The sequence below is a fragment of the Pararge aegeria genome, chromosome 25, assembly GCF_905163445.1.
Source record: "Pararge aegeria chromosome 25, ilParAegt1.1, whole genome shotgun sequence".
Classification (NCBI taxonomy): domain Eukaryota; kingdom Metazoa; phylum Arthropoda; class Insecta; order Lepidoptera; family Nymphalidae; genus Pararge; species Pararge aegeria.
Genome location: NC_053204.1, coordinates 6449306 through 6465658, shown reverse-complemented (window position 1 = coordinate 6465658; position 16353 = coordinate 6449306). Strand labels below are relative to the sequence as shown.

Below are 16353 nucleotides of genomic sequence, written 5' to 3'. Positions count from 1 at the left end.
AAGAATTTGGTCGTAACGGGTCACGCAGAAGTGGGAAACCAATTTTTTTTTTTTGCCCGATGTCCGATTGACTAACTTAAAAGTAACTTAAGTGCGTTTCACATTTTATTTTTTATTCATTTGTTTCATTTAATTAATTCGTATTTTAAAATAATAAAGTGTAGCAATGAACTCAGTTTGACCCTGCGCCGCTGATAAAAAATTATGTGGTTGGAAAACCCGTCTGGAGATTGACCACCGTGGCCGAAATCGGTATTGGAAACTGTTTGTTTGTAAGTGTATTTAATAAAACTTTAAAGAAATATATATGAAACGTATCTTGTTAGATAATAAATTATACAGCAATAGTGAATTCATGCAAATTCTTCATTTTAATTGGATATAAATTTTTAATTCCATTAACATCACAATTCCGCGGATATCCAATTAATCCGTCTCGCCGTTATATTCCACTTTTCCCTTTAGTTCAGTTTTATATTGAGTTGAGAAAGCACGTGATTTATGTGTTCCTGGTGTTGAAAAAATACCAATAGCTACGCCAGCAATATGTACCTTAACCCGTTAGTGGTATAAAAGAAGTTAGTAGTGATATTTTGAAGATCAGTGTTTGAAAAATCAATAAATAATCGTTGCATAACGTCGGAGCAGCTATGCAGTGAGGTAGATGGAACTTAGATTATTAATAACTAGCTTTTGCCAGCGGCTTCGCTCACGTTAAGTTAAACTTTTGATTTGGTAAATTTTAACTACAAAGGTTTCAAAAAAAATCTTTGTGCTAATAGAAAAATATGAACGTAAATTTCTTAAAAAATCTGAAAGTTTCATTAAAATTTTCATCCCCTATTATATGCCTTTGGAGTTGGAATTTTTAAAATTTGTGAAACACGTTTTTCTTTATTTTTAATCTTAATCCTAACATCATAGTTTCATGGATGCAACTTGAAAAATAAATTCATAAATTTTTATTTTATATACTCGTATCAGCATTATCGTACAATATAAACACAAATGGAGTGTGTAGGTGTCTTACGTCAGTCGAATGAGATAAATTAAGTGCAAGGTAAGGTGCATTGTTCCACCAAACCTATGTTAAAAAAAACACCTAATAATGTATGAACGGCAGATAATCTTAACTTTCTAATCCACATACAATCTAAAAAGAAATTTACCAAAGGTATAGTGTAAGTAAGTGCTAAAATTGTTGTGTAGCATTTTGTAGACTGCGGTGTACATTCACCGTTCACAAAATAAAGCAACTCGATGTACTTACGGGCCGACGTCCTATTATTTCTTGGCATTCGCGCCAAAGCAAGTAGGTACTTCAAGATTCTTGTGTTGTTGGAAATGCAAAATGGCTTTGCCACGTCCTGAATTTTATAGTTATAAATATTTCCCAAAGTTATTCTAGGCTTTGGCGATTCATTTTGTAAAATGCAACGAAAATGCAGCTAGAGGAACTTTGCATAAAGGAAATAAATATATCTTTAGGGCCAACTCACTCCGGGGATGAAGACAGAGCATTTTCATCATTCATTATTTATTTATTTATTTATTTATTATTTATGTACCATAAATTGTGATTGTGAACATAAGATACATGAAGTATACAAAGGAAAGCTTATCTCTATAAGTTTTTTTTATTACACGCACGTAACGACATTAGTTATCGGTCGTGGCTACATATTAATTATGTATGAATTTTCAAATATTTCATTTAGTGTTTATTAAAGCTATTTCGCTACTCCATCCATGTACATTGGGTCGCTTTACTGGATAGCATTTTCAACTACGGGCTGCGAAGTCCACGTTAGATTCCCAGGTTAGGATTAAAGACCTGAAGAAGTATCGGTCGCCGTTTTTATTTCCTACATGTTATTTGACTGCCCACCTCAGTGGAATTATCTTAGCCCTTAATACCTCTGTCCCACAAGAGAAGAGGCCTGTCTCTAGCAATGTTACATTGAAAGTCTGAATATGGTCCTTTGTACACTTCATGTATCATCAAATTATCATCATCATCAACCAATTACCGTCCCACTACAAGGCACGGGTCTCCCTCCCACAAGGGGGAGGGCTATAGGCCGTATTCCACCGCGGTGACTCAGTGCTCAAGATGTTTTCCTTCACCGTTGAAGCAAGATATATTTTGATTGCTTAAAACGCACTTAACTTAGAAAAGTTAGAGGTGCGAGCTGGGCTTCGAACTCGGCCCTCCGAAAGTGAACCCAATGCGCTATCACAGCTTCTTCCTAAGCTTTAGTCGGTTTATTAATAGATACGGGTCCGGGAAATGTGTACTACATATGCAATTGTTGCATTCTACGTACTAGTTTGTTTTTGTAGTAAAAGTAAAGTGCTTTTTAATTCCAAAGTAACAAAGGTTACACACGCACACATACACGCACACATACACACACACGCACGCACACACACACACACACATATGTTCAAAACATGTAACAAAGTACAAATATGATTACCAGCGTTACCTGCGAATTGATATCTTTATTTTTTTACTTTTTGTTTTAAACGAGCCATATTTATAAGGAGAGCACTGTCGCCTATAACACAGGTTTATACCTAGCTTAGGGACAGTTGATTTTTGTCTATCCGAGTTAATTTTAACATTAATATAAGTTATACCTATTGTGCAGATACCTATTGTGCAGGTTACGTAAACTCAGTTTTCAAGAGCAAATCAATTATTGTGTCGGTTCGAGAACTGGGTACCACGATTTTTCAGTGCTTTTTAATGGGGTTCGAACTTTCCCTCCCGAAAGCGAAGTCGAAGTCCTACCCACTGGGCTATCACCGCTTCATATCCATCGTCACTAACCATCGTAAATTCATACGTTACTTGTGGTGTTAAGTTCAGTTTGTTTAGAGATCGACTCGTGATATCCCCTTCACGGGTCTCTAAATATGTTAATTAATTACTTAAATTTACTCTAAACATTCGTGTCAAATAAAAGCCTACTTGATCGAATTTGAGTTAGTTTACGTCTTAACTATTCAATCAATCATAAGCAGGTGACATTTTCTGCGCGGGGAAAGGACAAAATGTATTCCTAAGTTTTATTCACTCTTAAGAGTGCAAGGGTGAGTGGATATAATCGGGGATATATATATATATATATATATATATAAATTTGGAGATATATGGATTTGGATATATATAAAATTTGGCCTTTTCTCCACTTCCCAGTGGAAAGTGAAACACAACATTTTTATCTCCACCCACTGTTTTATCAGTGGGTATAAGATTTTCACGTTCGCAAACGTGAAGTCAAATAAAACACTTATTTATTATTTATTTATTTAAAAATAAAGTCGCGTGACGAAACATTATACGGTCATAGTAAAAAGGGCTAGACCAAGACACATTATGTCTTGTTGTCACAAATTCTGTACCACAGATTTTACAAAGGTTCTGCCGAAACAACCAGCTGTGGAATTGTAGGCAGATTTGAGCGTTAAAAAATATGACTAACAAGCATTTTAATTTGTTGTTCAAGTATTTCGATACTCGAAAACGAATAAAATAGACTAGATATAAAATTCTTCACGCTCGCAAACGTGAAGTCTTTTTATCCTCACCCCCTGTTTTATCCACTCTCCAAGCATTTTTTTTGTTATTTTTCCACTGCAAGTTAGCCCTTGACTGCAATCTCACTTGGTGGTAAGTGACGATGCAGTCTAAGATGGTAGCAGGCTAACCTGTTAGGGAGTATGGTAGTATGGTAGTCGTACCCCTAATCGGCAGCCACGCGACATCGCACCGGAACACTAAATCGCTTCGCCATCGTCACGTAGGGTAGGGTAGGGTGATAACTAGCCACGGCCAAAGCCTCCCAACAGACCAGATCAAATTCTGCAAATTCTGAAAATTATAAACTCCTAAATAGGGCCAAACACCTCCATTTTTCTGTGGCCATTCTTTGGCATGGCTATGGGGTAGTCAACTACTTGCATATTTTTATACTTTGCTTTTTACCTATGTTCGGCCTAACAGAAATTTCTGGACCCAATTGGTTATTAAAGTTGAAAGATGATTAAAAAATAATATTACAGACATAAAACTCTTTTGGGAAAGCATAAAAAAGCAGCAACTACTACATCGGTACAGATTCTTTCGCGCCTCATACTCATATGTCCAATTTGCAGAATGGAAGCTTTGAAACGTTGCCAAAAGAGTGCTGATTAAGATGCAGAAATATGGAAAAGAAGTGCCAAACCTTTGGACTTTGTTTTAAGACGACACTTTGTTTTATAAGTATAAATATAAAAAAAAAAAAAATATATATACTACGACATTACACACATCGCCATCTAGCCCCAAAGTAAGCGTAGCTTGTGTTATGGGTACTAAGTTTACTGATGAATATCTTTTTAATGAATAATATACAATATACATAAATACTTATAATATACATATAAACACCCAGACACTGAAAAACAGACATGTTCAATCACACAAACATTTTCCAGTTGTGGGAAACGAACCCACGTCTTTTGACTCAGAAAGCAGGGTCGCTGCCCACTGTGCCAATCGGCCGTATATTATGTAAAGATCATAAACTACCAGCTACCATCTTATACTGCATCATCGCTTATCACCAGCCTAGCATGGGCAGGAGACAATTATCTCCCCGGGGAAAGCTCAAAGCACTGGTGTACAAGTGGAAATAATATCCAAAAAATATATGTGTAAAAACAAAGGGGGGTAAACTTCTCCTATTCCATGTTCCCGTACTTTAGCAGGTGGACACGTTAATAATATTCCTTGTCAGGGAATATAATTTTTATCTCCTAACTGTTCGAGCCCTGCAGGGGAGTTTGCGGTCATGGGCTGACTTTCAGAGCAGTATAAACAAAATAACTTACCTAAACTTTCTATTAGTAAAATCTGTAATTTTGACTCTACGCATCCTTTAATTGTTTATATTGTATACTAGCGTACCCAACTGGGCTAGATTTTGCTTTATTTTATTTAAACAATTAACTTACATCATTAAATTTTTAATTTGAGTCTCATAATATATTAAATCATTTATTTCTCTTCGTATTCATTCTATTCTCTTCTCGAGCGGGTGAAGATCATTATCTACACCAATGTACACCCAACAATAGAATATCGTCATAGTAAATAAAAGCTGTATTTGACAGATTGACAGTTCAAAAAAAGGAGTGCTCCGATCGTCAACTTGTTGACTACAACTGTTTGTTGTTCGTCAACTTTACAGGATTACTCGCCAGGTCAATCCGGAGATTCCCTGAAAGTTTCATTGAAATCGGTCCAGCCGTTTCGGAGCCTATGCGGAACATACCCACACACTTTCTCTTTTATATATATAGATTCATTTGCGTAGAATGTATGTAAAAGGTATATACTTCATAGTTTAGGAAACGAATAATAGAAATACATAAAACATTTTACAAACTCAAACTCAAATATTCCACGAACGTAACCTAATTTCGCTTGTCCCCTGACAACCATTCAGAAGAATGAGCCTCAAAATAAAAGTTTATCTAGAACGGGCTTCTGCGACCACTTAAGTATTTAAACGAAATTGTATGTCTTTTATATTCAGACATTTGCTATTTATGTGAAAGCATTTTAAACTTTAGTACAACAGCAATTTCGAAGTTAAATAGAGAACACAAGCCTCAGGCTATAAGATTTTCATGTTCGCAAACGTGAAGTCAAATAAAACAATTTATTTATAAAAAAATAAAGTCGCGTAACGAAAAATTGTACCGTCATAGTAAAAAGGGCTTGTCTTGTCAAAATGTGTCTTGTTCTAGAGTCACAAATTATGTACCACAGATTTTACAAAGGTTCTGCTGAAACCACCAGATGTGGAATTGTAGGCAAATTTGAGCTATAAAAAATATGAATAAGATCCATATTGATCTGTAGTTCAAGTATTTCGATACTCGAAAACGACTTCTCGATTGCGAGCGAGAAAATTACACTGTGCTAAGCATAAAAGATTCTTCACGCTCGCAAACGTGAAGTCGCTTTCGCGTAACGAAGCATTATACCATCATGCTACAAAGAACTTTACATCTGTTGTTTTAGAGTTACAAATGCTGTATCACAGATTTTTATTTTACAAACGTTCTGCCAAAAGCAACGGCTGCAGCATAGTGGTTGTAAATTTGAATTTTAAAACAATCTTCATCAGTTCCATTTTACACTAACGTTAATGTGCTTCAAAAATTAGTTTACAATTACGAGCCTCCTTTGAGGAATTTTAAGACTTAAACAATGATGATAGACAGTCGGAACAACTAAGAGCGCGCTGGCGCACTGAATTTACCAATAGGCGAAGAATTCTTTTACCTTTGTTCCACCAAAATAACGTTTCCTGCGAAACAGACGTGCGTAGGAGAATTGGAATGGCAAAGAATCACATGTACCAGTCACACAAAATTTGGCATGACTGGAAAATATCGCTTATGCCGAAGACACACTGGTCTCTACATTTTCTTCTATACGAGAGAAACATGGACCAAGATCTGCAGACCGCTAACGTATTGGCGAATTCAAGATGTAGTGCTATGAATTTTGAAGGGTACTTGTATTTGAAATTCTCGTAGCCTTAGATGTTAGGTAATGCATATTTGTATCACATCACACAATCCCTACTAATATTTTAAATTTGAATGTCAGCTTGTTTGTTACGCTTTCTCGCGAAAACTTTTAAACTGATCTTCTTGAAACTCTTCATACATATTCTTGGAGGTATTAGGAATAATATAGTATACTTTTCATTGAAAAAAAAAATTACATAAGATAAAAAAATGTTTGTAAAATAATCTCAGTACCTCATATATGTCTATAGGTGTAGACCATGTAGCAGTACGCCTCCCAAAATTACGCGGGCGATGCCGCAGGGCACATCTAGTACTAAATAAATATTTAAGTAACTATTCATAGCCTTGCGATATAGTGGCTATTTTATTATTTATTTATGTAATAAACTTTATTTACTTGTCCAGATAGCTACGTTAGGTGTCAAACAAAGCGGATAGCATTAACAAAACCAAATATTATTAACGAGCTCAAATAGTTATTCTAGACCAGCTGCACTGTGTCGCAATCAACTGCCAACATGTATAAACATGTGTACCAGCCCAGTTTCTATGCGGTTAGAGTTGCCAGGTCGCCAAACCTAATAGCCGGACAGACCCGCCAGTTTGACATTTGGGTAAAAAGATTGGACACCTTATATTAATGATGACTTTCGGCCGTCAGATACAATGGTTTCCCCAACTTGCGTCCAGTTTTGTTACTGTTGGATTATCAAGCAAAAAATATGCTCACAATCAGTTAGTCAGTCAAATTAAAAATGCATTTGTGAATGCTTTTTCGTTTTCCTTCGCATCGTAATGTCAACCATCAAAATTTTGGTCATTGTATTCTTGTCACGTAATTAAAATAATTATTTGGGAAATATTTCATTAAAATACTGATTCACTTCGAAGATGATAGTTGACTACATACTTTCCCATTTATAATATTGTGTCTCAGTAATAATAGGTATGACAAAAATAGTTTGCAAAATCAAGCTTTTCTGATTGGTTTTGGTGCAATTTTGTTAAATTCTTATTAAATTACTAATCAGCCAAATAAAGGGCGGTCGGGACTGCGAAAACAAGCGGCCGATATTCGACTCGCCTGAATATCCACAGGTAAAAAGCCTGACAAAAGCCGAACAAGACGGACCGTTTTTTTTTCGCGGGGCGCGCAATAAAAAAAAAACCTAACTATGTCCAGCTTTATCCGGACGTGTGGTTACGCTCTCAACGCATAATTCGGTGGCATACTGTATTGTTGTTTGACCAATGAACATCTGAATGAGGTTAGGGATATATGACAAATTAACATAGCGTCACGAGCTTTGTACTATCCGTATATTTTTTTAGAGCAACTGTTGCCCGCATTCTTCGTTCTACTTTATTAATGTTTTTTAAAAATCCCATAAGACCCGTTTGTTTTCCTAGGATAAAAAGCGGACTATATTACTCGCCGTTTTTTAAACTTACTCTACGCAAGAACCAGTTGAATGGTTGCTCAGTAAGGGGCGTGAAGGATAAACAAACAAATAATTTATAAATTATAAATTATAAAAGTAGGTTTATAGATAGCACTTTTGATGCGTAGGTACATTAAATGAGAAATGTGTTGTTATCACCATATCACAAAGTAATTTAAAATTATTAGAAGAGTAACCTGGTTAGAACAATAATTCACATGCAAACTTTTTTATCGATAACGTAGTTTTTAATACCATAATAGGACTTTTCTATAAGCTTACGTTTAAAATAAAATTTAAACTTTTTAAGAGACATCTCTAAGATGACAATGGGTAGTTTATAGTAAAATGTGCATGCAATTTCCTTTAAACGTATTATGAATTTTATGTTACCCAGTATATTGCAATGCAAGTTTACTCTAACTTCTAATCTTCAAATTATTCCAGTCACATTTATTCTTGAATTAAGAAATATTTTTATGAACATACATTAAATTTTCAAATATGTATGGACAATACACATGCCATTCTTTTAACATCTTTCAATTTCAATGACTAAATGTCTCAATGACTCTCAAGGACCCATTTTGTAGATCGCACGAACATCCCTCTTCTGCAGCTTCTATTTATAAAATTAGTAAGGCTACAATCCGTTATTTTGTTTGCAGAAGAGAAACCAAAAGAACCATCAGAGGAGGGCAAATCAGAAGAGGAGGCTGCGACCAAGATCCAGGCGGTGTTCCGGGGTCACAAGACAAGGCAGTCCATCAGCATGAAGGCGGCCACCAAGTCCGGCCAGGAGCCCGAGCCGTCCAAAGCCGAGCTCGAGGCTGAGTTCAGAGCTGATGATAAAGGTATGTGGCGTAACTATTTTCCTTACAAGCTGAACGATCTGAGACACGTTCTCCTGTCCCGAAATATCTGTTTGTGTATTCCGATCCGATTATTGTGTAGTAAATCTATTTGTAGTGAGTCTACCACCGAGGTTCGGAAGGAAGAGTCAACCTAGAAGAAGCCGCGTAAAACTCAGCAGTTTGCTCAGTAGTTACTCAGCAGTACAACACGTCTCGGTGTTTGTATATCTGTGGCGTTGTATTTCGCGAACGGATTAACCGACTTTAATTTGCGTTTTTCTTGTTTGAAATGTGAATTAGTTAGCAGTGTACTTAGCTATGTTTGATTAAAATAGGTCCAAGATGGCCGCCGCCATAAAATTTTGAATTACATATTCTCCCTCGACCTAGGTATCATAAGGAAGGGATTGACCAGAAGAATAATATGTACTATGTTAAAAATCAGGAGATTTTTTTTAATTTTAAATTTATATAATATTCCAAAATCATTTTACAGTTTATAATTTTTTTTTTTTTTATAATTAATAATTGATGGACAAACCAGATAGCCGCCCTGATGGTGAGTGAAAAACAATTGCCTGCCAACCTAAAGGGGTAGATTTGAGGACCCATGTGCCTGTAATTACACCGACAACCACACTCTTCAGACCGGAACACAGCGACAATGCTGCTTAGCGGCAGAAATAAGCATGGTGGTAAAAATTTCCCGGGCGAAATCTGTCAAAAAAGCTCTATTATTATGAAAGCCCTTGTGAGAATTTTTACTTCAAAAAGGAAATATTTTTTGAACATAAACAATCGAATGACATAAATTTAATTTTCGAACGAATAAAAATTCGATCACTCGATCACAGATAACATTATAAGAATTCAGCTTCAGCCTCGGCAAATGTCACTCGCACTTTGTGTCGTCTAACCCATAATATTATAATTATTAAACTTCCTAAAAATAACATAAAACATCCTAAGAACATATTAATATTATTTGAGAGTTTTCTTATAAATAAAGAATTTTCGTCACAAAAGCTACCTACAATGGCCTTTTTTGAAAAGGAATCGAGTGCCGTTCAGATCCTTCAGTTGCAGACGACTTGGTTCTATATAGCATTGTTTCCCAAGGACTCTTGATACTTCTGCGACCCTGGTAAGTGGTTTTAAGTAGAGGGGAGCGTGGCTTAGCATTCGAATTATCAAAAGGAAGGTATAGATTATTTTTTTAATAAAAATAAAAAGATTTTGCCCGATTTTACAGACTTGGTAGCTCAACTCTTGCTCAAGCCTTTATGGTTAAGAGTAAGTACCTGGATTTGATATGAATAATATTTTTCGATCCTACCGATATAATAATAAAAAAAAGAACTGGTACTGGACATAAAATAAATAAATAAAATAAATACAAAATCAATGCAATTCGTTTATTATTTTACTAACAAGTATTTAAATTAAAATTAAAAAAAGGAAATCGTTAATTGTATGAACTCGAATCGTTGTCTTCTGGTTTCAAGACCACTCGATTTTCCACCCGCTTCAACCAACAATAGACTGACAGCTATGAAATATATCTGTGTTTAACACGAAGATAAATTTCGCCATAATATCCTCTGTACAAGGTTATGTAGCTATTATACCTTTCCAAATTATAAGTAAATTTACGTATACTTACTTTTTTTATTGATATAAGATCATCCAGTAAAGAAACTTCTAAGAAATAATTGGCTTCACAAACTTTGATTAACGGAATCCTCATCTTTCGGATTTAATTTACTGACCAATTTGTTATGCTCTCTAATCTATATAATTTTCTTAGACTTTGGCATTATCTTGAACTAATACAAAATCTTGAAATATATATTATAACTAGCTATTGTCCGCGACTTTGGAGACGTTTTTTTTAGGTTTTAGTAGAATCCCGTAGGAACAATTTATTTGCGCGGACTTATTTGTAAATTTTTGTCATGATCAATTTTGCTGCCAAACGATATAAAGGTAGCAGTTTTGTTTAAGTATATGGACTGTAGACAGGACAGACTATCGACCCACTCGCAATAAACATTGTCATTCGCAAATGACCATCCCGGGGACCTACTACAGGTTTTTCTACCCTATTTGACCCTGTTATACTTTTCAATCCCTGCCAAAGAAATTTTTTTGTTGCAGTTTTATTTATCGACTAGACTATTTAGGGAATATGATAAATGGGGCAGAAGAGGTGTATGAACAAAACATGTCTCGAGTTCAAACAAGAAGTTTGTCTGTGTAAACTAAGTTTGGCGAAATTTTGGCCAGAGGCAGCTTGTAGCGATGGACTGATACTTTGTATGCCGAAACGAAACCCCTGCGTTTTTTCGTAATACAAGTAACCTATGTCCGTCTTAAGGATGCAAGCTCTCTATATCTATGCAAACTTTCATCAAGATAGGTGAAGGTTGAGTCAAACGTAGACAAGACATAAACTGTCGATACCATTACGCAAGTACCATTGACAATCGCAAAATGACCATCCCGGGAAGCTATTACGGTTTCCCCCAACCTATGATACTTTTAATTCCCTGTCTTCTTCTTCTTCTTCTTCTTCCTCTGGGCTTGTCTCCGTACTTGGTCGGCCGAAACCTTCCGTTGTACGTAGTGCCACTGGTGCGGCTCCCCGCTGGGTCACTCCAGCCAGCCGAGCTCACTCCAGAAGCTTAGCAGGCCGCCCAGGTCGCCAAGTGCTTCAGGGAGTGATGCTGGGGAGCCAAGGTATGCTGCGCGTTGTTCCTTTACTCCTCTACATTGGAGTAGGACGTGAGTCGGTATTTCGTCTGCCTCCATGCATGCTCTGCAGAGAGGACTGTCGGTTATACCTAAAATGAAAAGGTGTTTGTTTAGTGAGCAATGCCCTGTTATCATACTTACTACCGTCCTTAGTTTTTTCCGACTTAGTTTTAGTAGTTTGGTTGTTAGTCGTGTGTTTAGGTTCGGAAAGACCTCCTTTGTCTGTTTACACTCATTTCCGTTAATCCATAGCTCTGAGTGTAAGGATTGCGTCTGTTAATGTAGCCATGTTTTGTATTCACTGAAAGGTATTGGTATGATCGGTTCCGGACCTGCCACTTTCAGTGATGTGGCCAGCCGCGCTAGTTCATCGGCTGCATCATTTCCCACGTTTCCGTTATGACCTCGTATCCATCTCAGAGTCTCATCTTCAGTACTGCCTGGCTTTCACTGTTTATGTTGATGTCGAAGCCTGATACCTTCCTGTTTAACATAGCTGTGGCCGCTGTTGTGATACCCACGCACTCCGCTTGAAAGACAGAGTTGTTCCTCCCGAGTGCTTGGGCAATGTTTATTTTAAGCTCCGGGCAGTATACTCCTGCGCCTGTGCCTGAGTTTGTTTTTGACCCGTCCGTGTAGACGTCGATTGTCTACACGGACGGGTCAAAAACAATTTCCCTGTCTTACTATTCCAATTAGGCAATATGATAAATGGGGGCAGAAGACATGTCTGAATAATAAATGTCTCGAGTTCCAACACGAAGTTTCTCTGCGTAAACTAAGTTTGCGGATAAAATATAGCCATGGACTGCTCTTTGTAAATGCAATGTCTGTTTATTTATTGACGCCGTTTCGCCAAGTCGGGAACTCTGAATATTAAAGGCCGGCGGACTCTAGAGAGATGGTTGCTGGAAGCCGGAGCAAAAAAGCAGTTTAAAATGAAATATATCAACGGTAAAACTCTCTTGGAATCTGTTTAAATTTCCGCTTTATGATTATATTTTAGAAAATAAAGAAAGTCAGTATTTCACTATATTGTACCGCCATAAAGGTTGCGTTCGGCAACCTCATTTGTGGATGGAGTACTCACCATCTTACTTAAATTTTGACCGCCGATTGGCGCAGTGGGCAGCGGCCTGCTTTCTGAATCCAAGACCGTGGGTTCGATTCCCACAACTGTAAAATGTTTCTGCGACTAATATAAGTGTTATTATTATATTTTTAAACAAACAATGTATGACGTTCATAAGTGCTGTAACTATAGCCTAAACTGAATAAAGATTGATTGATACCTACATGCTTTCGGTGTAAAAAACTTGATTTGTACTTATTATCATCTCTATGAATTAAGTGTACTCTTTTAGAAAAATAAATATATTTAAACCAAATTTTCATTTTAGAATCCGTTTCCGCACGATGGTTGTCGAGTATCAAAAATTTCTAATATTTTGGAGTCCATATTGATAAGGTTACCTTGTAGGCCTTCGGTCGGATAAACTCCAACGAAATTAAAAAATATCGGTATATTTTAAACAATTTATATAATATATTACCTAACCGTTATCGAACTACTATAATATGTAAACCTATCTACTACTAACCTATTTCAGAAATGAACAAAAATGTCTACTTCACTGAACTGTATTTCTCTAATATCGCCTATCTCTCCTTCAAGTATTTTTCTTTGTAGCGCATTCTTGTGCAAGGTACTGTAATATTATCAAGTTAAACAGACACGATGTAACATTGGAATGTAAAGCTTATTGCCTTTGTAACAAGATCCAAAACGAAATAGAATACATTTTGCAATACAAAAGGAATATGATGCTATTTGCAATATAGACTATATATATATAGCGGTAAGAGCTAAAACATTGGCAATAATAATATTTGTACAACATAGAGATTTAACCAAGCAGGACGCCCGGCTATAGAAAATATTTTCGTTGTACAAAACTTTGACGTCGTACCTACTTCAGTAAAACAATATTTATATAGCTCCCAAATGGTGCATACTTCTAGGCCTAAACGTGTGTGTAAAAACTTATGTACACGCGTTAGAAGTTATAATTCTTTGGCGTAAAAAGATAAAAATCTTATCAAAAATTTTATCTTTCGCCTTATTCTACGTTTGTAGAAAAGACTACACTTACAATATAAAAAAAGGTATTGTTTGAATATTGAAAGTCAACTGTCAAACCTTTTTTCGAAAAACTAAAATGTTGACTATAGCTAACTTCATGGTGTCGGACTTTGTGACGGTTTGCGCACGCATCGTAATAATTTACCCTCACCTTTGTTCCCTAACGCGCCAAAAGAAGTATAACTTCAATAAATACGTCACAAACGTGTTAATGCTTGCAATTTGTTAATTTGTTATTTGATTCTTCGCGTGGGAAGTAAAAAAGAGGTGTGTTTTGTGTCGCGTCACGTGAATCCTATAATGAGTAAGAAAGCCGAGCGGACGAAAATGTTTAAAGGATGATTTCTAGTGCATGATACGAGTATTTTATGATTCTAGTCACTAGAGACAGGAATATTAAAATTTCTTTCTTCCTTTCTAGATTGCAATCATTCCTGATTATAAGTTTTCGATGCAGTTAAAGATGGTACCGTGCTAACCTGTTAAGTATATGGCATTTATTTTAAACTAACCTGAAGATTAGAAGGTTCAATGTCACTCAGCGGGCGATGTAGTGTGACGTGATAGACTACAGAAATGAGGAAATCCGTAGAAGAACCAGAGTTACCGACATAGCTCAACGAGTCGCGAAGCTGAAGTGGCAATGGGCAGGGAACATAGCTCGGAGAAAGGATGGATGTTGGCGTCCCAAGGTGCTGGAAAGGCAGCCCCGCACTGGTAAGCGCAGCATTGGTCGACCCCCAACGAGGTGGACTGACGACATTAAGCGCGTCGCAGGTAGCCGCTGGACTCAAGTGGCACAAAACCATGGAATTTGGAACTCCCTACAAAAGACCTATGCCCAGCACGGACGTCTATCGGTTGATATGATGGTGATGATGATGAATCGGGTTCTACGCGGCTTTATACCGAAGTGCTTTGACGCACATCCCGTACATTACGTAGACGGGTATGCGGGTCAATGGTGAGCCATAATACCCAATAAACCTCAGCTAGTGTAATGTGGTTTCTAGTGAACTCCTCGGGCTAGTGTAGTTTCCTGGTATAAAAAGAATATTTTACTCTCCGTTCTTTTAACTAACTCCATACCAAAAAATCAGGTCACCAAGTTGCCTATAAAGAAAGGGCGAATAAACACACAAACAAACACACTCGCATATATCATATTATTAATAAGGATTGTACAGAACCTTTCGTGCGCGAATCCGACTCGCACTCGGCCGGTTTTTTTTGAACGTTTTATTTTTGCTTTATCGTGTCTATAGAAAATAAAACGTTTAAATATCCTCAGTGGGCGCATAGCACGTAGCCCCCGTGTCGCCAGATAGAGTTATTGGCTTCCTTTTGGCAAGATATCAAAAAGGTGTCCTGAGGGGATCGGGTAATGGGCTGGACGTCGATTCTAACATCTATTTTCACATTTAAACCACCATTTCGGATATTTTATCACTGTTTCGCATTGAATCCTTAAAGTATCCATTAAATATTGAAAAAGTATCTGTAATAGTAATAATAAGCTGTGATAGTTTAATGGGTGATAACCGGAGTTTTAACCTCCGTATATGTATGTTTGTGTGTGTGTGTGACATCGTAGCTCCCGAACGGATGACTGATGAATTAGTCGGGAACGTTCCTAGCTAGGTTCGATGAAAATCCAAGATGGCTGCCACCATAAAATGGCGATTACATGGCGAATATATGGGTATCAAATGAAAGGGCTTCACTAGTAGAATAATGTACACGGTATTGAAAGATGGAGGTTATTTAAAAAACACCTTACGTAATTTATGGACGCCCCTTATACTACTATTACTTACGCTAGCTTGACTTTATACAATAACTGAAATAAAGTCAAGTTATTTGCACGCAAAATGGCAGTGATTTAAACCATAGAGCACAGACCCACCGCAAGATTTGTTTCGATTCGATTATAATTGGGTAACGAGATGTTTTCCAAAAAGAAATATTCGATTTGCTTTTAATGTTCTATGAAAATGACAGATAATAATCGATTATATTTGGTATCGATTATATTAATCGATTACTTCCGATTTATTATTACAATATGTCATCACATCATTAACGACCTACTACAGAGTACCACACTCTCACAATGAGAAGGAATTAAGCAGTAGTCCACCACGATGGCCCAGTGCGGATTGGTGGAATGCACACTACTCTAGCATAGGGTAGCATGTTTCCTCACGATCTTTTCCTTCACCGTTGAAGCAAGTCATACTATAATTACTTGAAACGCACATAACTTAGAAAAGTTCTCGCTCGCTAAAAAAGAGGTGCTCGCTGGGATTCGAACTCGGCTCGAAGAGTGAAGTCGAGCCGCGAAAGTGTGGCGACCAAATGCGCTATCACCGCTTACCATTATGACAATTAAAATAAAAGAACTTTTAAAATATAAAATGAAACTCGGGATGGGAACACTTTTTTGTGTTCACAAAATGAATTTAAAAATTTAATTTATATTATTGCCTAACACAACTATGGTCAATGTACTTTATAATTGTCATACCAAGCTGATGGTGATTACGACAAAGGAGTAAAA

The 16353-nt window shown here is 36.7% G+C and overlaps 1 protein-coding gene across 2 annotated transcripts in view; it reads left to right on the top strand.

Annotated features, from left to right (window-relative positions):
* The window catches only part of LOC120634951 (sperm surface protein Sp17), a 158047-nt gene that overhangs the window by 68750 nt on the left and 72944 nt on the right, over positions 1-16353 (top strand). Inside the window, exons 1-2 of one of the 2 annotated variants that reach the window (XM_039905852.1) lie at positions 490-660; positions 8711-8896. In XM_039905852.1, the coding sequence (XP_039761786.1) occupies positions 8815-8896 (82 nt within the window). In that variant the 5' untranslated portion in view covers positions 490-660; positions 8711-8814. Of the gene's footprint in view, positions 1-489; positions 661-8710; positions 8897-16353 lie in introns of those variants that run through there. The other variant, XM_039905851.1, reaches the window with a different exon arrangement.